The sequence below is a fragment of the Akanthomyces muscarius genome, chromosome 1 (genome assembly GCF_028009165.1).
Source record: "Akanthomyces muscarius strain Ve6 chromosome 1, whole genome shotgun sequence".
Classification (NCBI taxonomy): Eukaryota; Fungi; Ascomycota; class Sordariomycetes; order Hypocreales; family Cordycipitaceae; genus Akanthomyces; species Akanthomyces muscarius.
In genome coordinates this window covers 1,513,186-1,537,104 of record NC_079241.1, presented here as the reverse complement: position 1 = coordinate 1,537,104, position 23,919 = coordinate 1,513,186, and the positions used below count along the sequence as shown (strand labels likewise).

Below are 23,919 nucleotides of genomic sequence, written 5' to 3'. Positions count from 1 at the left end.
TTCTCTTTCACTAAGAAGCCCATCGACACTGTTTACTTCTCTGCACAGGATTGGGATTTGCATCGTTATCAAGAACAACTTCACTAAGCAACCATCCTCCGTTTTCGACAAGCTCTCATATAATCGCTTTTTTATTGGAAGAGTTTTACAATTTGAGGCAACTATGTATAATACGAGGTATATTTTTTTTCTTCCCTTTCCCACTTCCGCTGGTCTTTCTGCATTTCAACCGTAGCGTCCAACAGAACAAAGCATGACAAGAAAACACAAAGAAAAAAATATATAGAAAAATCACTTGCTGTCTTTTGCCCCTCCTCTTCCCCTTGACCCTCCTCTCTTTCTGATATGCGCGCATGTATCAGACAAGTGACGAAGCTCTTTACACCAGCAGAAAAATTAGAGACAAGGAGAATATATAGAAAAGACCCCTTCGACCAAAAACGCCTTGCGCTATGAATGGAATACTGTAATTTCCCATCGGAAGCTCTGCAGAGATGTAATAAAAAAGATTTCAAAAAGTGATTTTGAAGGACAAAGGAAGAATGAGAAAAAAATGCAAAAAAAGTACAAGTTGCTTCTTCTTCTTTGTTCCCGCTCATTGGACATTTGTTCTTTTCAAAGAGTGACATCGAGGACGAGACTGACATCCGAAACCTTGGAGCCAGCCAGATCCTCGAGGACAGGAATCAGGTCTAACAGTTCGTTGTCGTGAGCGTCAGAGAACCAGCTGCTGATAGGAACGGCGTGTTGAGGGTGGAATATGTACGAGGTCGGCGAATTGTCGATGATGATGGTATCTTTCAGATCACGTCCGACCTGGGACAGATCCTTGACGTAGTTGCCTTGGTGGTTGTAGCAGCTTTCGCGGAACAGCCGGTGGTGGACGACATTGTGGATGTCAAGCTGGTCTAATAGAGGATCGCCGTACTGTGCGGGATTAGTTAATGACGGGCAATGCATATGAGTAATCGGTGGACGTACCTTGGAGACGGATGCAGTGAAGACAACGACTTCGTACAACTCGCCCACTCGCTTCATGAATTCGTCGACTCCGGGTCGCTTAATGACATATACATTATGATAGTTGCCTTCAATTTCGACAGGTATTGTGAAATCCGCTTGGTGGAGAATCTAGGGACTAAATATTAGCATGAAATCAAGCGAAGCCGGTCTTTGTGCGACTGTACGTACCTTGAATGAGCTGTGTACAAGGGTTTCATCAAGATCCAGAACCAAGCACTTTCGGCCCTTATGCTCCGGAGCAATGGCGGGCAGTAGCCCCTTGCGTTGCTCCTCTACAGCAGTAACTGGGGGTAAGGGGACAGCGGTTGCGACGCTGGGCCCTGGGGGAGGAGGTGGTACAGTTCGCTCATCCTGCTCCTCAGAAGTCTCAACAGCGGGCGCAACTTGAGGTTCCTCAGGTACATCGGGCATATCGGAGTCGTCACCATTGGAAGAGTTGCCTCCACCCGCTGATTGTGGTGCGCTAGGAGGCTCAACTGCAACGGCCGGTGGATTCTTCTGGTACGCATTTGTTTCTTCCATGATGACATCCTGGGAGCCGCTAGCCGCCCCTTGGTTATCAGCAGCGGCAGCCGTGTTGTTCGGCTTCTCATTTGAGTTGCGAGCATACTGATCCTGCGAGGTTTGGGATCGTGATTTAGCCGTGGTCGGCCGTTGAGGAAGTTTATTTAGCTTGTGAGCGTTGCTCTTGTCCTCATCATCCGGAACGCCGCAACAGCCGAGCAGAGATAGCAGACCTCCCTTCTTCCTTCTTTGCTTCTGCTCGCTGGCGGACGGCGAGCTTGGTTGCGTGTTGCCAGGCGTGCTGGCAACCTCATTTTCTCCGGCCTGGCGCGGAGCACTTAGCGAACCATTGCCCTGAGCCTCGGCGTAGCTGTTCTTGGAGTCTTTGGAGCGACCGCTGCTGCTACTGCGGACAGTGGCAGATGGGGCAGACTGGATCTTCTGTTGCGATGAGGATCTTGAAGGGACTTTGAGCATGCCCTGGCTTTGGCGGGCGGCGCCAGCCTCCTCAGAGGCTATCGTGTCGCAGTTTTCCGTCGTCATATTTTTGCCTTCTTTATGGCTGTATGACGCTTCGCATCGGTGGTGTAAATGTTGGTGGCGCTGGTTAGGGCACAGTGTTGCAGCGAGCTATTGATAGCGGGCAAGTTAGCGACATGCACTATAGCAAAACATGTGAATGTCCAGCAGTCTGCGCTGGATCGACAACTTGCTACGACAAGCGCAAAGATGTCGAGGAGGAGATGAAAACTCACGTCAACTAGCAATTGGGCTGGACAAGCGCACGCAGTCCGAGCCCAAGGCGGGTGACAGAGCCAGCCCTACCAAATGCGATGGGAATGGTCGAGACACGAGGTCTGGACGGATATTCGCACAAGAGAGGCGGTGACGGTGCACAACTCAAACGATAGCTGTCGGCAGATCGCGTCGAGGTCGTGGTAATGAAATCGAGGCGTCGAAGACGTGAGGCCTGGTGCGAGATGGGAGCGCTAGCTAGGCTGGGGCCAATGGCAGCATGTGCGGTCAAGGTTGGCGAAGGTGGAAGCAGGCCCTAGATGCAGCGACGAGACAGATGCGCGGCGTCTGCTTCTGACGATGGACGACGACGACGACGGTGAGTCGCGAGATGGATACGGAGGGGGACGGGATGCGGCGTATCGGAGGATGGATGGGGGAGGCTCGTGGCGCCAGGAAAATGAAGGGCCGTGGAGCGGGATGGAGGTGGTTGAGAGCAGCAGGCAAAGAGGCAGGCACAGGAGGAGCTGGGCTGGGGCTGGGAGGACCAGTACGATGGGGCCCGACAAAGGCAGCGTACAGTGTGCAGCGCGCGGGCAGTGGGCAGTGGGCAGTAGCCGGATTTCCTGCGGGAAGAGAGGACGTGCTAGGGGATGCACTAGCTGTGCTGGGGGGGCTGGAAGTGAACCTGCTGGGGGCCCCGGGTCGTGCTCTTCTCGAGGTACCTTCAGGTACTCCTGTTGCCCACTGGTCCGCCAGAAGACAAGAGAGGGCCGTGGAGGAGGGCCGGTCGGTGTGAGTGGGGTTCCTCATGAGATTAGACCAGCACCAGGACTCGATACTGATAGGCCAGCCCCCGGCTTCCCGTGAGCCAGGGCCACTTGGACTTGGAGGCGCTACAGGGCTGCTGCTACGTTTCTACAGGCGTCTCCCCTGAGCGGCGCCTGGGGTACCACAGCCAGTTGCCAGGTGTAAATTACGCCGTGCGCTGGGCTGGGCTGGCGGGAAACAAGAGTGGAGGACCGTCTTGTTAATTTCCCAGCAACAGAGCGCCATTATTGGAACCGCTGTTATCGTGCGAGACTCAGACTGACTGTCAAGCAAAAGGAGCGAGCGCGGAAGCTGTGCTCGCAGCCTGCCTGGGTGACCGACTAGCCCCCCTGTAACGGTGGCTAGGCACTTTACAGCGCACTGTGAGCTTTTACGTAGTGGAAGTGGTAGCAGCACTTGTACCCCGAAGTACCTCCTGTCCTCCTCTGTCGACCTCATCAATGACACCCAATGCCACCTGCGAACAACCATGCCTCTGCACACTGCATTCTATATTACGCCGTGATGAGCTTCCGACAAGACACCAATCCACATCCACACCCGTCATCACCTCTCGGCCCTACCTGTCTGGCACATTGCCTGTACTTTGGTCCCGGTGACGTTCACGCGTGAGATGCCGCAATGCGACGCAATGTGCAACCTTTCTTCGACAGGCGGCTCCGCCCGTCCCAGTGCCTTTCGTTAGTCCGTGTGCTAACAATTACTAGTAGCTGCGTGAACTCTCAAGTGTGTGCTTGCGGTTCGCAGTAATACTTTGTACAAGCACCGTCTTTAGTTGCCACTAGCTCCTTTGTCCAAATGCTGCTTTTAAACTCTTTCTTTCCTTGAAGTCACTCCAAAGCCGCACACAACGTGGGCTGGGTGGCTGGCTGCTTGGTAAATTGAGTCCTGTGGCGTCCACACCACACGTCAAGCCGCCCGCCCATGAAAGCTGCAAGATGCTGGGCGCTAACTTTCGTCCAAGCACACCTTCAACGCTCACTGGCAGCTTGAATCTGGTGGGGGGATCGACTTCATTGGCTGAAGGTCGGACCAATATGAACACACTGGACAAGAAGCAAAGTTTGTTACATGCCACTTTTAGACTCATGCGCTGCGATTGATCGACGGTCTGTCTTCGCTACTCTGTCCGCTGCAAAACTGTACCTGGACGTTGGAGCATCCAGTAATTTGCCGTGGTGCAGCCATTTCAGGTGTCAGGCATGCCATCATCTGGGTCTCGGCACACAGCGACATTGGCCCCCCCGCCTCCAACACTGGTTTGATTGGCTCTGTTGCCGCCCGGCGTTCGTGATGCCACTTTAACAATGGCTGCTAATGCCCAGCTGTGACCAGTCAGAGACATGGACTCATCGTGTTGTGGAAAAGGGTGACCCCGCAGAGCCTTTGACAGGGTCTCCGGATCAGGCTCCGTTGGGCGAGTTGAGGAGAAATCGTCCGGGAAAGTGCTATATCACACGTCGCGCCGAACTCTTATTACAGAAGAGATGTAGAGATCCAACGGCAAGGTAGCCAGTAGTACACTACTGGGTACTGTGGGTGTGGTCCGTACTTTCAGCGGAGCGCGACCGATCAACAGCATGTCAAGACCGACTTCGACAAGAGCAGCCGTGCTGTAACTTGTCAGTGGTGAGATCTGTACGCGAACGGTCATCGTGTACTGGCGCAACTCATTGGCCAAGCTTCACATTGACTGATGATATTCCCGTACCAGCGCTTGCCATACGAGACAAAACGGAGTGGCGTAAAGGCGCTTTGCGTTCCTGAGACCTTGGCTCCAGTCGCTGCTGAATGGCTCTTTAGCTGCCAACACGGTAGGAGTAAATACGATGCCCAATTGCGATGGCCATGGCACCTGCAAAGAAACGGTACTATTGAGGGGAGGGGAAGGTGTGGCGGCGGGCCGATGAACCGGGCGTCCTCTGGCAGCCAGTACGACTCCTAATTCGTCGCAGCCAGCTTCGCAATGCTGGACGTTGCGATCTGTACTCTGTCCACTGGTGTCAGATACGGGGCAAGGCTGCTTCGCTCGACGATTATCAGCACATGTTAACTCTGTACGATGCGCCCGCTGTTTGCACGTCGAGAGTCACGCGGCAAAGAGGTTGAGGTGGGGATAGTGGGAAGAGACGGGTCAGGTCAACTTCGATAAGGATGAGATTATTTCATCACTAGCCATCGCCTCTTATACAAGCAAGCTTGGTAGCGAATCTTGACGACGCTGCAACGCTCCCGTCCGTCGAGGCTGGAACAGTAAGCTTGCAGCTTCTCCAAGCCTTCTCCAGACCTTCTCCAGAATCATGTGACTGCCCCGGACTGGGACGGCCGCTGCGAGCTCCACCAGTTTCTGGCTGCAGTCAGCGGGGACCCGTTTGACGTGCCTCGGATAGGCTGCACTAGGCCGTTCACATGTCTGGTCGCCAAGTTGAACATCATCCTCCGACCAATTGGCTTTTGCCCATTTCCTCTTGCCATCCAACCCTCTGTTGCTGCTTCAGACGATTTATCTCCTTGCGCCCGGTTTCCTGCATCGACTCATCGTGCTTACACTTCCGCCCACCTAAATCGCCAATTGCCATAGTTCGGAGCGGGCCCATGTCCTCGATCGTTTCCGTCATCTGCTAAGAGGGTTCCGCCAACCTCACCAGAGCCCGGCCCTGGTGCCTCGCACATCTCTTACCAGTGTCGCTATCATGGCTGCGCAGTCGACGCTGCGTGGCACTGCTGCCGAGCAGGCTATCGCGGCCTTCTTCGAAAAGTGGACTGGTGCTGCCAAGTCGCGATTCAGCAATAGCTCCCGCGCAACGCGCATCCTCGCAACCCTCGCCCTCATTGCCTCCATCATTGTCGGAGCCGAAGGCACTCGCCGCTGGTGGAAGAGGAGCTCGCAGGAAAATGAGCAGGGTCGCAAGCTGGTCCGCACCAACTCGTGGCTGCATAACAAGGATGGGTCGCGCACAATCTACGTCCCGTACAAGCAAGGCACCTCCAAAGTCACCATCAATACCACCAAGCCTCTTACTTTCGAAGCTCATCGACGGCTCTTTCTCAACCCGCCTCGTGTCTCTGGCCTGGGCGACGCAACAGTGCCTTCAGCACAGACCAAGCCTGGTCTGAACCTGGCGTTCCTCCACCAGTTCCTCAGCCTCATGAGTATCATGATCCCTCGCTGGACTAGCAAAGAAGCCGGTCTGCTACTCAGCCATGGCCTCTTCCTTATTCTAAGAACCTATCTTTCACTCGTCGTTGCGCGTTTAGATGGTGAAATCGTGCGCGACCTGGTTGCCGGAAACGGCAAGGCTTTCGCCTGGGGTATTGGAAAGGTTAGTCGACAAGTACTTTCGTACGCGCATTTGTTCTAACCATGTCTATCACAGTGGCTCGGTCTTGGAGGGTTTGCATCTTATACGAATGCTGCCATCAAGTTTCTCGAATCCAAGGTGTCTATTGCCTTCCGCACGAGACTAACGAGATATATCCACGACCTGTACCTCAACGAGAATATGAACTACTACAAGCTGTCCAATCTCGACGGCGGGATTGGCCAAGGAGCCGATCAGTTCATCACACAAGATCTCACCCTCTTTTGCGCGGCCGCGGCAAATCTTTACTCCTCTCTCGGAAAGCCGTTTATTGACCTCTGCGTCTTTAACTTCCAATTATACCGATCTCTGGGACCTTTGGCCCTGACTGGGCTGATGAGCAACTATTTCCTCACCGCCAGCATCCTCCGCAGATTGTCTCCTCCATTCGGAAAACTCAAAGCTGTAGAGGGCCGCAAAGAGGGCGACTTCCGCAGTCTCCACGCTCGTCTAATTGCCAACGCCGAAGAAGTTGCGTTCTACGGCGGGGCTGAAACGGAAAAGGCCTTTTTAAACAAGGAGTACAAGTCGCTCAAGAGCTGGATGGAGGGCATATATATGCTCAAGATCCGTTACAACATTCTTGAAGACTTTATCCTCAAGTACAGCTGGAGTGCTTACGGCTACCTTTTGGCTTCGCTGCCTGTCTTTTTACCGGCCTGGGGCGGCGTCGGAGGGCTGTCGGAGATGGCTGATAACGCCCAAAAAGGCGGCCGTCAACACAACCGCATGAAGGATTTCATCACCAACAAGCGCCTCATGCTTTCGCTAGCTGACGCCGGTGGTCGTATGATGTACTCCATCAAGGACCTAGCTGAGCTTGCTGGCTACACTAGCCGTGTATACACCCTCATTTCCACTCTGCACAGAGTCCACGCGGATGCCTACTACCTGCGAAATGCCCAAAACGAGCTATATTCGCTCTCTGACGTCCAAGGAACTATTCAAAAGGGCTTCGACGGTGTCCGCTTTGAGCAAGTCCCGATTGTTGCCCCTAGCCTTTGGCCTCAGGGCGGCGATGAGCTGGTGGACTCGCTTTCCATGATTGTCCGCAGCGGCGAGCACTTGCTTATATCTGGACCGAATGGCGTCGGCAAGACCGCCATTGCGAGAGTTCTCGCTGGCCTTTGGCCCGTATACCGCGGTTTGGTCAGCCGCCCCAAGAGTATCGGTGAAGATGGCGTCATGTTCCTGCCTCAGCGCCCGTATCTCAGCCCTGGCACGCTCCGCGATCAGGTCATCTACCCCGACGGCCACATGGACATGCGCCTGAAGCGCAAATCTGAGGACGACTTGAAACGCGTCCTGGACGAGGCTAAGCTTGGATACCTGCCCGATCGCGAGGGTGGCTGGGACACACGCAAGGAATGGAAGGATGTGCTGAGTGGCGGTGAGAAGCAACGCATGGGCTTTGCTCGCTTGCTGTACCACGAACCCAAGTACGCCATCATCGACGAGGGTACCAGTGCCGTGTCTAGCGATGTCGAAGGACTTCTCTACGAAATGTGCAAGGAGAAGGGCATCAGTAAGTTGACTTGTTTTCTGTCCCAATAACTGCAAATGCTAATCTGATTCTCCTCTAGCTCTCATCACAATTTCGACCCGCGCGTCTCTCAAAAAGTACCACACTTACAACTTGGTCCTTGGACAGGGGGAGACTGGCGACGAATGGGAGTTTGACCGCATCGGCACCGAGCGCGAGAAGCTCCAGGTGGAGAAGGAGCTGCAGGAGATTCGCGAGAGGCTGGCACAGGTTGACGAGTGGAAGCAAAGGCGAGAAGACATCGACAAGGAGCTGGCGGCGGTGTGGACGGATCAGGGTGAGTCGCTGGATGCACCCGAGTACGTCGAAATGTCTGAGGCTACCGGTGAAGAAGCGGTGGAAGCTACACCCGCCTAGACAACGGGCAGAGGAGCGGATGTAGAACTTGCATCTTTGTTTATAGAGGCAGAAATCTTGTATCTGTATGTATGGCGGGCGCCTTTTGTAGCCGAAGAAGAGAAAACAAATACCAACGAATACATGAGCATGATTACCGAAACGGGACGAAGAAGGAAGGCTTCTTTTCTCAATGTGTGTAGATGCATGTATGTCTTGGATGCCTGGTGAGGTGGCCATGCAAGAGAGAAGCATGTTGCGCATTCGTCATGAGCTTTCTTCTTTCCTCGGACCCCAGTGCTGGCATGCGAGGCGGAGGCCAAGCTGACCAGAGACAGATCGCCTTGGTGTTTCTTTTTTCTCTATCACGCTTAATACTCACCTTCAGCCACAACTGCATAGATAGCTCACGGCTGGAGAAAAGAATCAGACTACATGGGCAGACGATGAGAAACTTGGCCATTGTATCCGTAGATAGGCCCGAATCATATGCAAGGCACAGATCTCTCAAGATGGACGAAAGGTCAATGCCGCTTCTGGTACTTGGCCATGCTTATGAGGAATCAAGAAGGGGCCAATTATGCTCGTTTCCCCGGGCTGCGTGTCTATACCCAGAGCGGACGGCTCTAGTGATAATGCTGCACGGTGGCCAGTGGGGTAGTGTTTTTTGCAAAAATTACCAATCTATTTTTACCCGACCACTCAGTTCCAATGTTATGCGCCGTCATATTAGAGAATGCAAGAAAACGGAGCAGGTAATTTACAGGTTTTTTTTTGGTTTGGGTGGCCACCAGTAGGCGACCAGTCACGCCAGTCTAGTCCGTCAAAAGAAACGTGGACCCCGAAGCAAATGCCAAAAATGGCGTGCGAGTAGAGTAGAAAAGGAAGAAGGCATAAAAAAAGAAAGTAATGGGACCAGGGTGGTGTCAAGTTCCCACTCGAAAGGGCAGGACGATGGGTTCACTAATAAGCAAGGCCCAGAAACACAGTCTCAGAAGCTGCGAATACAAGACTGGCTGGACGGGAACCAAAGAAACGCCCTTGGATCTAGTGAGCTTTCACCCTGGACGAACTTGAGAGAAGAGTCGGCCCGCCAGATGATAAAGGGGTCCGAGATTGGGAGGGATGCAGCTGGTGCGCCAGTGATATCGAGGGCAGCTCCCAGAGCTGCTATTTCCAGGCTATGCACACATGCCCTGGCTGCGAATCCGGGGGAGCAATATAGATCGATCGAGATTTCTCACTGTTTGACTGGTAATTGGGATTTTCCCTGGTTCTTTTTTCGTGTGGCGGCGCCTCCTCCGCCATGCTGTGCCACGTCGGGCGGTACTCGAGAGGGAAAAAAGCAACGACTTACACGGAGCGGGGAAATGCCCGTGAGCTGGCGAGCATGCTTGTCTCTTGGGCCGCGCGCATGGCATCACCTCTGCATGTAAAGCCCAAATCGGACGATGCTGCGGAATAGATTCCAGCAATATGACCAAAAAAAGACTAGACAATATTTTCATGTCCTCTTATGCGACCGTTCTGTCCAGGTGACACCGCTCCATGACATCCACCACCCCTTCCGCTCTCCCGCGGCCACCACACGCAATTTACCCAATGTCTCAGAGGATGATTGTCTCTTTTTTAGCTTCAGGCCGGGTTGCTGTAGTCTTGGCTTCGGTCCAACGCTGCCTGCGCTTCAAATTTCCACATGTCTGGTTTTCTTTTGCCTGTTCATAACGGGCCGCGGGGGCGGCGGCTTCCCACTGCGGGCTTGTTGGAAAGACATTGGACAATTTCATTGTTAATAGACCTTGCCTCCCATGTGGCTGGACCTGTTTCTCTTCCTCGTCTTATAATCATTCGCAGTTGCCTGGTCTCCCTAATAACCCCGAAGAATATACCCTGGCCACGGCACCTTTCTCGTTTTTCTTCTTGCTGTCTCGGGCAAATTCGAGCCTCGGGAGAAGATTCCTCATTACACCACCGTTTGCCTCTTCTCTATAACATATCGCCATCTCACTGTTTTCGCCTCTTGCTTTCCTCGCTACAATCCCTTTTCCATCTTGTGTTGAAAGTAAAGGCTTCTAACAAAGGACGAGAAGAAAAAAGCTTTTGCGGTGGGCAGCATTGAGGACTGCTGCTGGATAGCAGTGAAGCCGGCGTCCAACATGTCACACCACCACAGACGTTCGACCATGGACAGCTCGGCGAGCTCGCGGGCGTCCATAGCAAGCATCGCCCATCTGCCGCGCCTCACAGAGACGGGCGAGATCAATCGCGCCTTGCCCAAGGTCCCGCTGCGTGTGCCGCAAAAGAACCCTCGCCGCAGCCTGCCCCCCGGCGGCTTCCCCCCGAGCGGCAGCGGACCGACGCCGTACGTGTCGCCGGATGGAAGTCCGCATCCGTCTGTGCCCCCGACGCCGACATCGCCAATGTCCCCGCCGATTTCCCCGTTCAAGATGACTGCGTCGGACGCGGAGACGAATGAGTTTCACAGCCCACGCGGGTCGGTGACGCCGCAAAATATGGCCGAGGCGGAGGAGCCAGAGGACGAAAAGGAGTGGATCGACCACAGAAAGAGACGATGCCGGTTCATGATTCTCGTGGGTGTCTTCACTGCCATTGTTGCTGCTCTCACCATTGGACTTGCAGTTGGACTGAGCAAAAGGTAGGTTGCCATAACGCAAAATCAGGGCTTGCTGAGCATCTCACTTACACGGGTCTCTTTTCACAGCAGCGGCAAATCCGGCAGCAAGTCGTCCTCGGGCGGCTCGGCCAACGCCGTCTTCCCCGCCGGCTCGTACAGCTTCGACACATATCTCCGCGAGAACAGCACCGGCTGCACCTCGCGCGCGACCTCCTGGCGGTGCTACCCCGAGTCCGCCAGCGGCGGCAGCAGCATCGGCGGGCGCGCCACCTTTTACTGGACGCTGCAGGCCACCGGCCCGCGCAGCTACTACGTCTCGGGCGCCGAGAACCCCTTTGCGCCCGACTTTGCCAACCTGGCGGCCACGATGCTCGACGCCGACCAGCCCACGGAGCGCCTCACGTTTGCCTTTTCCACCAACAAGACGGTGGTGCCCACCGACGCCGGCGCGCCGGGGAGCCGCGTCGCCCGCTGCACGTACACGGGGACCGTATTCCAGGCCACGCTGTGGACGCGCCGCCGCGGCGGGCAGCCGTTCGAGGCGCCGAGCCACCCGTCGCAGTATGCGCCGTGGCCGGGCGACTTTGAGGTGGCGCAGTACAAGAACTCGACGATTGGGGACCCTGTGTGCGTTGACCAGCAGGGGAAGAGCATCGCGGACATACAGGCGGCGGGCGGGAGCTGCATGTGTCGGTACAGCAGCACGTCCATGAGCTGAGAAACATGTCGCTCGTCGAGAATGGCTTCGTCGATTTATTTGCACCATAGCGCGGCGTGCTTTTTTAAAACCCTCCGTTACATACTTGTGGAAAAAAAGAATGAAGAATGAAAATGTTGTTAATTAGATGATGGAAAATTTACGAAACTTTATTTATTGGAGAATACACCGACGTATCGACATACCTTTCACTCATCTACTCCTAAACACCTCGGAGATCACTGCCCAAAACTACAACGTGTAATGTAATTGTTTCCATGAGAATTTCAATGGCAGTTGCTGTTAACAATAAAATATCTACTCTATTCAGTCTACTCTATATGCTCTAAATACAAAACCATCCTCCATGCTTTTTTTATTGCCCGCTCTCTATGCATCAATCAGTTGCAGTACTGAGTGAGGCCGTTTCAAATGTGTTTTTATTCCATCCAAACACGCCCGCAAGTTTTCCGCCCAATCGAGTCGTTCCGCGGGAGTCCCATCGGCCTCCATTAGGCCTCCTGACTATCACGGACTTGCCCCCCCGGCGCCCCAGGCTTGCCGGCTGCTTGAAAATGCTTCGGGATGCCTTCTCCGGCGTAACACAAAACCCGAGTTCCCCCATGGCCATTTTGAAGCTCTCCCAGCCCAGAACACGACGTTGACGGGCCTTGTCAAAGAGCTTTGCAAAGACTTTCGCCGTCTTTGCGCTGACTTGGATCTTGCGTCCTGGCGCCGTATGGGGGGCCGACATGATCTAAGGATTCGCTGGTGTCAGCTTTCCATTTCAAAGCAAGAATTCGGTTTCCAGTCATGATTTTACCAGCACTTCTGCGTCCTCCACGCTCTTCTTTTGAGACCGAGGCGAATGCTTCGGCATCTTGGTTTGATCTCGGTCAGTCTCAGCGACGATTTTAGAAGTTGACGCTTTGGGGAGGCTGACGAATTGGTACCGACCTTAAATGGATTTCTGGCTGAGCCGTAAATGATATGTTGAGTCTAATCGAGAAGTTATTGACCAAGCTTCAGATGTGTTGGATATCAATTTACCTGTATTCTTGTAGATTGTTGTGTCGATTGTAGTAAGTTAAAGTTCACTGCAACTGTGCGTGAACAGAAGAGAAACCTTTGTCAGACATCTTCTCATACTTATATAAAGTCTGAAACTGGCCGTTTTGGCGTCTTCCTATTGAAAGTAAGTGGCAAAGTGGTTTTTGCTTGTCCGTGGAAAGGGTGGTTTACGGAGTGTCAGAGGCAGGTTGCCAATAACACGACAAGACCAATACTTGCGCCAACTTTTCAAGTGAAAAAATCTCCTCGCCGATGCATTTCGGGTGGACAGTGGCGGCACGATTCGCGATGTACAAAGAACTGCTTTCCCGCTGCTTGAGACGAAAGAGAATGTGTAAGAGATTATCGTGAGTAACCAGCTGCGGATATGTTATTCATAATCGCGAGTAGATTTTCCGTTTGGTATAGCTAATTATCGTTGCTTGAGCAAACTCGGTCTTACAGAAAGGAGAAAGTTGCCGAATCACTGCACGCCGAAATGGCTTTGTTGTCCAACTTCAGAGGAAGCAAACACCGTAACAAGATGCTACGTATACCTGGCAGTACTTTTTTTTTTGAAGCTTCCTTAAGACTGTAAGGAAAAGAGTATTGCACCGATAGTCTAAATCATGGAGGTGGCTAGAGTTTGTTTTTCGTGCCCAGCACTCGTGCCGATTGATTATGCATGTAGCACATGTTGCATGGAATCAGAGCTACTAGATCTGCGGCAAAGGAACATATGGACTCCTCCACTGTGAGTTATATGGAATTGAGAAGCCGGTTGATTAGCACTGACTTTGACAGCTGTAATGCGCGCGATTTTGTTGGGCTTGGCGGATAAAAAGTGTGTCAAAGCCAGAGGCCTCTGCTCGGTCTTTGCTCGAGGCTGAATCCATCGGAATACGTTCTCAAAAGTTCACATACTGTCACTATTAAATTTACAAAAAGAAATCACACTCTCGTTGCAGCATGAGACAGCCAGGCGGCGCCGCTAAGTAATAGAGGCGTTAATTACGCGAGACCTTCTAGATTTCCAATTGGCTTTTGCTGATTGCATTGTGCAACTGGTCCGATCCAGGGGGGACAGAGACAGGGGGCTCTCGGTCATTTGTATCCCGACCTATTCGCAGTTTTGTCGACTTGATCTGTTCCGTACGACATTGGAAGACCGGGCAGAAGCTAGAAAGAATTGGACCCATAATAAGGAGGGTGATTTCAAAAACACCCTCCTTATTATGGGTCCAGTCGTCCCTGTTAGTCGTCCGAGGCAGCCATTCGAATCCATGCTGACCGCCGCCGTTATTCGCGGCCATGGTCGCCACGGCTCGTCTGCGGATGCACCTGCCACGACGCATGCCGTATTGGGAACACCTTGCCTGCTCGCTGCGGCTCGGTGGTGCGCCGGCAAAATTGGGCCACGATGGCGAGCAGCGGGTCGTCCATGGCGTCCAGCTCCAACTCGGCCACGCGGGCACGCTGAACGATGAGGCCCGAGTGGTCGGCTGCGTCGGACGGCTCCGTGAGCATCGGGCCCAGATCCACCGCTGCGTGGCGTCTGAGGGCCGACTTGGTGCGCTGAAACTCGAATCTGCAGACTTCGGCCAGTTCCCGAACTCCGAGGATGCGAATCACTCCATTGCCGGTCTTGTAACGCAGGTACTCCAAGATGTGATGAAGATACCCCAACACAGCAGAGTACTGCATGGGCTCGTGAAAGACGTCAAACAGGGCCGCACTGGAGATTGAGTCACTCGGGCTTTCGGACTGTGACTGTATGGCGTCTACGTCGCCCAGCAGACTTGGCCGTGTTCGAGTGGCACGGTCGAGCGCTTGCATGAAGCAAGGAGTGCTATTGCGGATATTGGTCGAGATGCGGTCAGCAGCCCCCTTCATCCGATTGGCAATCTTGGCGAGGATTTCGACTTCTTGTGCCATTGGCACCAGGAATAAAAGTTTCCAGGTGGTTCTCAAGATCCGAACAGGCAGATGCCACAGCTTCCTTGATGTGTAGCTGCCAAATGGATTCTTTCTTGTTCTGCCACTCCAGACTCTTAGCTCCATTGTTCTTCGTCTTTATGTCTGCCATGTGCTGCGTAATGTACTCCAGCGCCAGGGAAAGGTTCTGGTGTAAACAGAAGAGCTGCTTGATGACGGTCGCAGCCATGTCAGGCAACATGGCGGCGAAGACCTTGAGGAGAAAATCGATGTCTTGTGAACACATTTCGATCCCCAGCTTGCCGTCTTGGATATGTGACCTCTTGTCCGTGAAGAAGTCGCGGCATTCGCGAAATCTGGAGTGTTCGGTCAACTCCTTGACCAACTCTGCGAAGCCCGAGTCATTTGCGAGCTCGAAAGACAATATATGGACTTGACGGTAGAGCTCCTGGGCGGTGGCAAAGTCAAGTAGCGAGAATAAATTGGTCGAAATGCCTGCTGTGGCTGGCATATTCCAGGCTGGCAGCAGGCCCCGGCTTACCTCGTCTAAGCGATGTATGCCTGACTGGCAAGTCGATGCGAACTACAAGCAGTTTATAGAGTCTTCTGCGAGAGTGTGCAGCTCCTCACTGCCCAAGCATACATTCGCCGCAGGTTCCATTTTGTGTCTCCTTGTGCGCTGGTGTGTATTGGCCTCTGTCGTGCATGTTTGCCTCTGTGTGCCAACAAAGGACATCTATTGGCAGTGATGTAGAGATAGCCAGCGTAACATGATCGTCGTGAATGCGCGAGCCGATACGAATTACAGGCAGTTAAATAATTTTCTCTGAAAGTGTGCAGCTCTCCAGCGCCAAAACATACACTCACCGCAGGTTCTGTTTTGTGCGCCGTCTGTGGCTTTGTGTTTTAATGTGCATTGGCCTTTGTCGCGGGGATGTGCCTTGGTGCGACACTCAAGGGCATTGGCAGTGGTTCAGAGCCAGCCGGCGCGACATGATCGTGAATGAGCGATTCTTAAGCGGGTACAATAGCGATGAAGACACCTGGAATTTGCTGCTGCGAGTCCAAAGATGAAAGCATCAGCGTTATTCGCTACTAATGTATGCGATGCTTGTCGGAGCGTGCAAGGCGGCCAATGGTACAGAAAGCAAGCCACTCTGCAATACATTGTGGGCTTTGGCGTTGAGGGATGAGGAGGACGGAAATCGGAAACATTTGCAAGGACATGTAACAAGGAGCAGGACATTTTTTTTTATCCCTGACTTGCACTGGTATTTGCCTGGCGGTCCATGCCGCCCTGACTTGCTTGCTTCTGCAGCTGCTGCAGCCTTGGTCGGGCTCACCCCACACTAGTAGAGTCGATCACAGAGCTAGAAAGCAGCCATTCATCATGTTTGTTTTTAATAAAGTGGTGCAAAACAATGCTTACTTAGTGGTGAATGTGTGTACTCGTAATGGCCACTGACTGACTGATGACTGGTGAGCGGAAGCGCTTGCGCTAGTTCCGGTGGTCACTTGCTGGGGGGCCAGTCCCGTCTTGGGTGGCAGGATTCTGAGCGGGTTCTGGAATCCGGGACGGCGGGCTGTGGTTTCGCGCTGGCTCGACACTGTCTTGGACTGATCGGAATGCCTGGCCTGCCAAATAAGTTTCTTGATTGGGAAGACAATTTCTCGCATCCCGATTTTTCTGTGACTTGTCTGACCATGCGCGGCGGGCGTAATTCGATCGTGGGCGTGGCAGGGCAAGGCAGGGCTCCAAGGCTGCAAGGCCCCAACTGGAACTGCAACTGCAACTGCGACCGCAACGGCCCTGTGATGCCCGCAGAGCCCACTAATTACACCTATGGCACACCGTAAACAGGCACCATCGTTCACTGTAATCGGCAGGCTTAGTTAGTGACCGCCCAGCAAAGCCCGGCCCAGGCACCGTTGCTCACTTTAACTGCCCCCTCCCCCGTTCCTCCCATCTTGTTCCGATTTTCCTCCCACATCTCGTTGTTTCCCTCGAATCGCTTCCGTTTTGTCGTCGCCTCATTCTTCTTGGAATATTGCTGGTGCGGCGCTCATCGGGTGCTGCCATTCGGACGCTGCTGGCCTCTCTGGCACTTATACCTATCCACCCGCCCGTTTGTCATGCAGTGGCACCAGACGGCCATCTGGCCGTGGGACAGCGACAGGACGCTGACCGCTGCGTTTTCCTGACAAAGCGAGTCAAAAAAACGACGCAACATGCTCTTCTCGGCACAAATCACCGTCGCCAACACAACTGCCCGCAATCAATGGTGATGGTGCTGCCCAGCGTTGAATCATCGAGGGCCGGGGCGCCCGCGCGAGTATCCGAACATTGGCGCTACGCTACTGCGCTGGCCGCCACGAGGCGTGCATGCCAGCCAGCCCACCACCTCGACAGTGTGGAGAGTGCCACTGCCACCCAAGCCAGCCAGCCCATTCGACGAGAGATGCTCAACTATTTGGTTGGTAGCTCTTATCACGGGCAATCTACCGGTGCGCCCAAGAGACAAAAGTGTCACAAATTTTCGTTGTCGACGCGTTGGGGGTGCGGATTGCTTTTCCATGGGCCCTGAGTTGTGTGCTACGAAAGGGCCGGGCCATGTGCTGCGGGCTCGCATCCTTGAGGGGGCCAAGCGTTGGATTGACCGTCCATCCAATCTTTGGCTCAAAAGTTCTCCGGCACCATATTTATCATTGCGGACTGCGATGGTGGGGTGTGTGTTTTCCAGCGAGATTGTCGTGGCGCTCATTGTTGCCATTTCTATCCGAAGGGTCCAACGGGGTCATTTGCGGGCGAGCGTGGAGACGCTTGGCGGCGAACGACGGGCAAATACGTTTTCCTCCGAGCTCGATATTGACCTTCTGCGAGAAGTCGAAACTCCTCGAGAGAAAATTCCGCCTCCTTTTTGACATTGTTGCAACAAACCACGATCCTGGCGCCGTTGACAACCATTATGCAACTAGTTCGGGCCGCCCGTCCCACCCACCCTCTCGTCCCTTTTCTTGGCCTGGCCAGGCCTTTCTCGATCTTTTCTGCAGAGGCTGTCCGATGTGGGTAAGGTTCTTCGGGGGCCGCAGATGCAGAGACTGCAGTGGTAGGTGATGGGGCAGAGCAATGTTCTCTGTGACCTCGAACCTGGTTCCTGGGCAGCAGCAAGTGTTGTCACGGCGCTTTGTCCATGGCAAGCTGTTTGTGCTGCACGTGCAGTCTGTTAGGAATCGACACCAGTCTCCAGCACTTTGCTAACAGCAGCGCTCTGCCTCGCTAACAGAGCACCTCTCGCTGCGCTGATTGGTGGCAGCCACCGTCGATTACCCACAAGTCTTTGCGCTATACCGTGTCCGGCTAGGCGCCTGTGCTGCTTGCAGAGCGCACCGCCAAAGCGACTCAGCGATCCAGCCCCCCCTTCCCAGGCCTTCCACAGTCCGGTGAAACTGCAAGACAGGCCACGGCCAAACAATCGCCGACATCCACCTCAACGCGCGTTAGCCTTGCCATTCATCTCGCTGCCACGCTGCCACCACATCGGCGCCCCCTTTGCTGTGGGTAGAGTTTATCTCGTGTGCTTTTTTGCGATATCCCGCGCGTATTATTTCGGTCCTCGCCCGCTCGGTGGTTGCTGCAGCGGTGTCCTGATCGCAAAGCGTTGGTTGGCAGCCTGCGACACGGTCGCAAAATTTCTGTCTGCGTCCTGCATCCGGGCCAGCCAGCAGTGAGCAGCTCAACTCACCAGGGTTCAAGTCACTCACACCCACTCTGCTTTTTTTTTGCTCTCCCCTCCGGTCTGAAAACGAGCTCGGTCAGCACTCGATTTAGACACCCCTGGAAAGGACCGCGTGCTGTTTTCGCGACGGTCATTTTGCGGCTCCCACCTCCACTGTCAAAGCGCCCAGGCTACCAGCACTCGCTGCCTCGTACCGTCGCTGTGCGAAGCGCTGGAACTGAACAAGAACGCGGTACGTCTGTTTGTGTGGTCTCCTGGTGGTACTTCCATGTACTCCCTACGTCCCTTCCCTGCTGCCCCCTTCCTCCATCTCGCCCGTCCCCAGCGCTCTCAGGCCGCCAGACAGCCCTTCTCCAGCGGCCGTCTCCGCTGCACACAGCTGCTGCCAGCACTCGCTCCCACTGCGCAGGCTCGCTCACACTGGCCAACCCCCCCGAGTTACCCACCAAAATCACCTCCAAGGCCTGCTGCGCCTGTGTTTCTTTCTCCGCCTGTCTGCCCAGTTTCCCACCCCCGACACCTGCTCATTTCCTCAGCCAACCCGCGACGCGACTCGACGCTGTCCATCACCACCTCCGTGCCGTGCGACCGGCCCCATCTTCATCCAACCTTGTGCCATTCAATGGGTCCTTGGGTTCCTTTCGCTTGATTGCTGACTTTGTTTTGCACAGCTCGTCGGCCCTGACGCCATGAGCGCTTGGATGAACGACGCTGCTCCGAACCACAATGGCCACGGCTTCCCACACATGAACGATCCCAACACCGCCGCAATGGATCCCTCCGCTTTCATGGCCAATTCGGCCCAATTCAATCCTGCCCAGTTCGCCAACCAGCAGCAGCAACAACAGCAGCAGCACCAGCTTCAGCAGGGCCAGCAGCAGCAACCCTCCCAGCAGCAGATGGCCGCCATGCAGCAGAACGGCCCTATGCGCCATGCATCTCCCTCTACTTTCCAGCAAAACCCTGCCTATCAAACAAACTCCGTCATTCCTTCTAAGCGTCCTCGACCACGCGAAGACAGTGTCACCGGCTCGCCTGGTCAGATGCAGGGCATGCTACCGCCGTCGCGCTCCGAGACGCCTCAGCAACAAAACTTTCCCGGCATGCAGCAGGGTGGCGCCATGCCTCAGCAGACGCCAGGCCAGTTTCCTCATCTGCAGGCAAATGGTTCTGCGAATGCCACACCCTCTCCCATCATGGGAAATCAGATGCGCCCGGGCAGCGTGCCTCAAAGAGTCGCTACTGCTTCTCCCCACCCTTTCTCTCCGGGTCCTCCACAACAGCAACAATTCGCATCTCAAACATCCCCCGCGCCATCCGAACACGGTACGCCGCAGCCCAACCAGTTTATGCAGAATGCTCCTCAAGGCTACAATCCCGGTTTCGCCCCCTCCCCGTCGAATCCTCGCCCGTCGCCTAACCCCAACGCTATGGGCGCGAATCAGATGATGCCGCAACATATGGCTCAGATGCCTCAAGGTATGAACCAGATGCAGGCCAATATGTATGCGCAGATGCAGCAGCAGCAGCAGCAGCCAGGTCAGGGGCAAGGACAACAAGGCCAGCAACGACAGGGTAGCCAAGGTATGCAGGGCATGACGGAGCCGCAGAAGATGGCTGCGTATCAGATGCGTCTTCAGCAGCAGCTTCAGGGCAACATGCAGATGCAAGCTCAGCTGCAGGCTCAGGGTATGGGCCGCGGCATGATGCAGAAGCCTCAAATGGGCGGTATGCCGAACGGCCAGATGGCCCCAGGTGGCATGCGACCTCAGCAGCGACCAATGGGCGGCATGAACCCCGAACAGTTCATGAAGAACCTGACGCATTTCATGACTGCCAAGGGTCTTGCTTTCGATACCTCCCCCATGGTTGCCGAGCGTCCGGTCAACCTCATGATGCTGTTCCAAGCCGTGTCTAGCAAGGGAGGCTCCAAGACTATCAACGCCGCCAACGGCTGGGCTCACATTGCGCAGGCTCTCGGCCTCCCTGTCCACATCCCAACTGTGGCCCCGACCTTGAGGCAAGTATACGAACGAAATTTACAGAAATTTGAGGAGGCCTGGATTGTCCAGCAAAAGACAAGGATGATGGGACAGAATCCCAACATGCCTAACCAGGGTACTCCTCAGAAGCAAATGCAGTCAGGTCAGCAGACACCGCAAGGACAAATGACGCCCGGCCAAGTGCCTCAAGGCCAGATGCCCCAGAGCCAGATGACACCGGGCCAAATGACACCGGGCCAAATGAATTCCGCTCAGCCCCAAGGACAACAGCAGATGCCCCAGCCGCATTCTCAGCAACAGCAGCAGCACCTACAGCAGCAGCACCAGCATCATCTCCAGCAGCAGCAGCAGCAACAAATGCAGCAACAGATGCAGCAGCACCTGCAGCAGCAACAACAGCAGCAGCAGCAGCAGCAACAACAGCAGCAACAACAGCAACAGCAAACTCCAGTCAAGCCTGGTCAAGCGCCTGTAAATGGGTTCGCGACGCCCCAACCACCACAGCCTGGTATGATGGGCCACCAACGGAACAGCCTCTCCAAGAGCGTAGATCCCAACACTCCTGGTGACCCGTCCCTGCACTCGCCTGCTCACCACCGCCAAGGAAGCATGCATATAGGTCATCATGAGGGCCGTCCTGCGGTACCCACGACTGAAGTTCGTGCCCCGCCTATGATGCAAAAGTCTGATGACTACAGCCCCTGTGCCCGCGAGTTGGCCACTTTCGGCGGCGTCGACCTGCATGCCGCCGACATATTGGGTAAAGAGCTGGAGCATTATATGCCGATAGCACCCTCATGCAACGAACTCGGCAACATTGATATTGCTGCCCTCACCCGCAGCTTGCAGTGTGGCATGCATAGCGAGGTGCGCGTCGCTTTAGACACACTGGCAACATTATCCAACTCGCCCCACCAGCCTCACTTCTTGCAGCTTCGCTATTGCGACGACTTGGTGGATGCGCTGATTGATTGTGCAGAGGAGCAACTCGATATGCTTGTCGAACATACCGTGGAAGTTGCCGACGAAATCTCTTTGACGTCATACGAAGATGTAGTCCGTGCCTGCCGCATAGAGAGGCTTGCTGTGCGAGAATGCCCGACGTATGGCACTATGGAGTACGACCTTGACCGTGCCGTCGACAAAGTCATATGTGTCACCACGATTCTTCGCAACGTGTCGTTCCCAGGCGAGCAGAATGAAAACCACATTGTGCTTGCAGATGAGCTGGTAATCAAGTTTCTCTGTTCGTTGATTCGCTATCTTGGTACCCGAACTATGTTGCTACGATCTCACGCGAACACTCTGGATTTCATGAAGGACATTGTTATTCTTTTGTCCAACATTGCCGGGTCTATCGAGTTGCCCAGCCGTGAACAAGCGCTCTGCCTGCTCAACTTCCTACTCGCATTTGCACCCTCACCAGCTCCGACTGTCGTCGGCGGGTCACTCTTCTTTGCCTCATATGAGCCTGGTGTGCAACCCTACCTGCCACATGCTGTGGATTCACTCGCCAAGTTGCTTGCGCGTGATGAACCGAACCGTGGATTCTACAAGGCCATATTCGGTCTCGATTCTGGAAACAGTTCGAGCCACGAAACTCTGACACGAACCTTTGCGCTGGCCATTGCACCGCTGCCAGACAAGACAACAGAGAGCGCGCGACTGCCCAACTACCCGTCCCTCATCGAGGTGCGCAAGCCGTTCCTTATGCAGGGACTCTTGGCCGCGGAGATTTTGGCTTCCATGGCTCCTGGCTTTGAAAGCGGTGTCGCCAAGGCTTGGCTTTCATCTGGCGAAGGTCTAGCACAGAATCTGACAAAGCTTGTACGGGAGTTGAGCCACGTGTATGAGCGTCAACCGCCCCGTGGACCAAGGAGCAGAGATCCTGAGCTTGTGTACATTGTTGTTCTGGGTGTGACATTATTAAGACGGCTGGCAGAAAAGGGTCGGGACCCAAACCATCCAAGCACGTCACTGCCTAAGAGCGTGTTGCCTTCGGCACAGGTACTTATGGAGGCACTATCATATACTTCGGCGGAATGGACGAAGGAAGGCATGCTGCAGCAACTATCAGCAGTCATTAACATGGCCCGGTAAGCTGGCTGCGCATGGTTGTATAATTACTTGGCCTTTATAAGCCGCAACGGCAAAAACGGAGCCTTTGCCGCTGGAACACTTTGCCAGCCGGAGTTTGGAGATGCGCGCACGCGTCATGGGATCATGATAGCCCTGGGATTGATATTTGTATTTGGTTACCTTTTTTGTTCGAGTTTTATCTTTTGCGTGGTTGCATTTGTCGTTTGTCATTCAGTTTGAAGACCAAGTGGCGTTTTAAAATACGTCACGGCTCGAACTTTATGGCTAGCGAGGATGAGAGAAGCGTTTATAAAGAAGAAGCGATGGAGAGGTTTTGCTGGGTAGAAGAAGCTAGGAGTTGACGTCGATGTACAAAGGAGTAGTAGGCGTGAGATATACATACCGATACCACTATTGGTTCAATTTTATTTTGCAAATTAACGATGTTGGGTGTATTTATATGATTGCCGAATTGTCTATGCTGATGCTGCCTGGTTTACAAAACTAGAGGATATATGATACAATGGTACACGAGACGAATGTCTCATTTCTCGGCGGCGCTTATTATTCAGAAGCCATTATCGAGCAGCCATTTTTGAGTTTGGGTCAGGTAGTTGCCCTGCATTCAAAGGTTAGTTATATTTGTCTTTTCATCACCACCATGCTGCGCAAGGCGGAAAGAAGATGCTCACCTGGAGCTCGATGTGCTGGGTGGTGGGGTTGATGCGGATCTTGTCGGCGGCGACGGCGAGGCTGGCCTTGATGTCCTCGAGGAGCCTGCGGCGGTCGCCGTGGACCTTTTTGATGAGGATGACCTCGCGCATGTTGCCCGACTTGAGCTTGCGGTACACGGGCAGCTGGACCGACGACGTGCGCTGGACCAGGTAGCCGCCGGCGAGCTGCTCCTCGGCCGTCTTGGTGGGCGGCGGCGTGGGCGCGCGCGTGAAGGACCGCGGTGCGCGTCGCTGCGCGGCGGCGCGGGCGGCGGCGGCGGCCGTGGCGGCCGTGGCGTAGGTGTTGCGCTGTTGTTGGAAGAGGCATCGTGATGAGGAGGAGGTAAGGGGTGTGAGGCGGAAGAGCGGCGGCGGGCGAGGGGCCAGAGTCTGCGAGAGGGCGGCCCTGGCGCAGGGGAGCGATTGAGAGAGACGATAGTTCATCGTGGCGGTGTGGGAGGAGGAGTTTTAGGAGACGGGTATGTCGTGATGCCTTCCAAGGGGTCTCGTGTGGAAGCGGTCGTCGATGTCGAGGTCTGGTTGGACCGTAAAGATGGACAGAGCTACTTCAATGGCGTGGTGATGTCGATTTGGGATCGCGCTATGGTGTAAATTCGCGTAAACGAGGTGGCGAGATTTTTCAATACGCCCAAAAGCACCAATTCGTCGCAACGCTCCTCGTCTCTAGCAATCAAGCAGCCGTCGTCGGAAGCCATCAGATCAGTCCAGAAAATAT

The 23,919-nt window shown here is 54.4% G+C and overlaps 7 protein-coding genes across 7 annotated transcripts; 3 read left to right on the top strand and 4 right to left on the bottom strand.

Annotated features, from left to right (window-relative positions):
* Window positions 1–615: 615 nt before the first annotated feature.
* On the bottom strand, window positions 616–3,075 carry LMH87_005466 (uncharacterized protein; the record flags this gene model as incomplete). Its single annotated transcript, XM_056203190.1, has 5 exons — window positions 616–927; window positions 982–1,131; window positions 1,192–2,157; window positions 2,283–2,299; window positions 2,988–3,075. The coding sequence occupies 5 exons, from the start codon at window positions 3,073–3,075 to the stop codon at window positions 616–618; spliced, it is 1,533 nt and encodes a 510-aa protein (XP_056058673.1).
* A 2,711-nt stretch (window positions 3,076–5,786) lies between these two features.
* LMH87_005465 (uncharacterized protein) lies at window positions 5,787–8,355 on the top strand (the record flags this gene model as incomplete). Its single annotated transcript, XM_056203189.1, has 3 exons — window positions 5,787–6,416; window positions 6,471–7,980; window positions 8,039–8,355. The coding sequence occupies 3 exons, from the start codon at window positions 5,787–5,789 to the stop codon at window positions 8,353–8,355; spliced, it is 2,457 nt and encodes an 818-aa protein (XP_056058672.1).
* Window positions 8,356–10,517: 2,162 nt separating this feature from the next.
* Window positions 10,518–11,687, top strand: LMH87_005464 (uncharacterized protein; the record flags this gene model as incomplete). Its single annotated transcript, XM_056203188.1, has 2 exons — window positions 10,518–10,990; window positions 11,057–11,687. 2 exons carry the CDS (start codon window positions 10,518–10,520, stop codon window positions 11,685–11,687), a joined length of 1,104 nt encoding a protein of 367 aa, XP_056058671.1.
* Window positions 11,688–12,063: 376 nt separating this feature from the next.
* Window positions 12,064–13,115, bottom strand: LMH87_005463 (uncharacterized protein; the record flags this gene model as incomplete). The annotated part of the gene is made up of 5 exons (XM_056203186.1): window positions 12,064–12,423; window positions 12,490–12,546; window positions 12,624–12,665; window positions 12,717–12,763; window positions 13,094–13,115. 5 exons carry the CDS (start codon window positions 13,113–13,115, stop codon window positions 12,064–12,066), a joined length of 528 nt encoding a protein of 175 aa, XP_056058670.1.
* Window positions 13,116–14,015: 900 nt separating this feature from the next.
* On the bottom strand, window positions 14,016–15,162 carry LMH87_005462 (uncharacterized protein; the record flags this gene model as incomplete). The annotated part of the gene is made up of 2 exons (XM_056203185.1): window positions 14,016–14,638; window positions 14,697–15,162. The coding sequence occupies 2 exons, from the start codon at window positions 15,160–15,162 to the stop codon at window positions 14,016–14,018; spliced, it is 1,089 nt and encodes a 362-aa protein (XP_056058669.1).
* Window positions 15,163–17,842: 2,680 nt separating this feature from the next.
* On the top strand, window positions 17,843–22,491 carry LMH87_005461 (uncharacterized protein; the record flags this gene model as incomplete). The annotated part of the gene is made up of 4 exons (XM_056203184.1): window positions 17,843–17,852; window positions 18,469–18,620; window positions 19,060–20,533; window positions 20,843–22,491. The coding sequence occupies 4 exons, from the start codon at window positions 17,843–17,845 to the stop codon at window positions 22,489–22,491; spliced, it is 3,285 nt and encodes a 1,094-aa protein (XP_056058668.1).
* A 547-nt stretch (window positions 22,492–23,038) lies between these two features.
* Window positions 23,039–23,627, bottom strand: LMH87_005460 (uncharacterized protein; the record flags this gene model as incomplete). Its single annotated transcript, XM_056203183.1, has 2 exons — window positions 23,039–23,089; window positions 23,163–23,627. 2 exons carry the CDS (start codon window positions 23,625–23,627, stop codon window positions 23,039–23,041), a joined length of 516 nt encoding a protein of 171 aa, XP_056058667.1.
* Window positions 23,628–23,919: the final 292 nt, after the last annotated feature.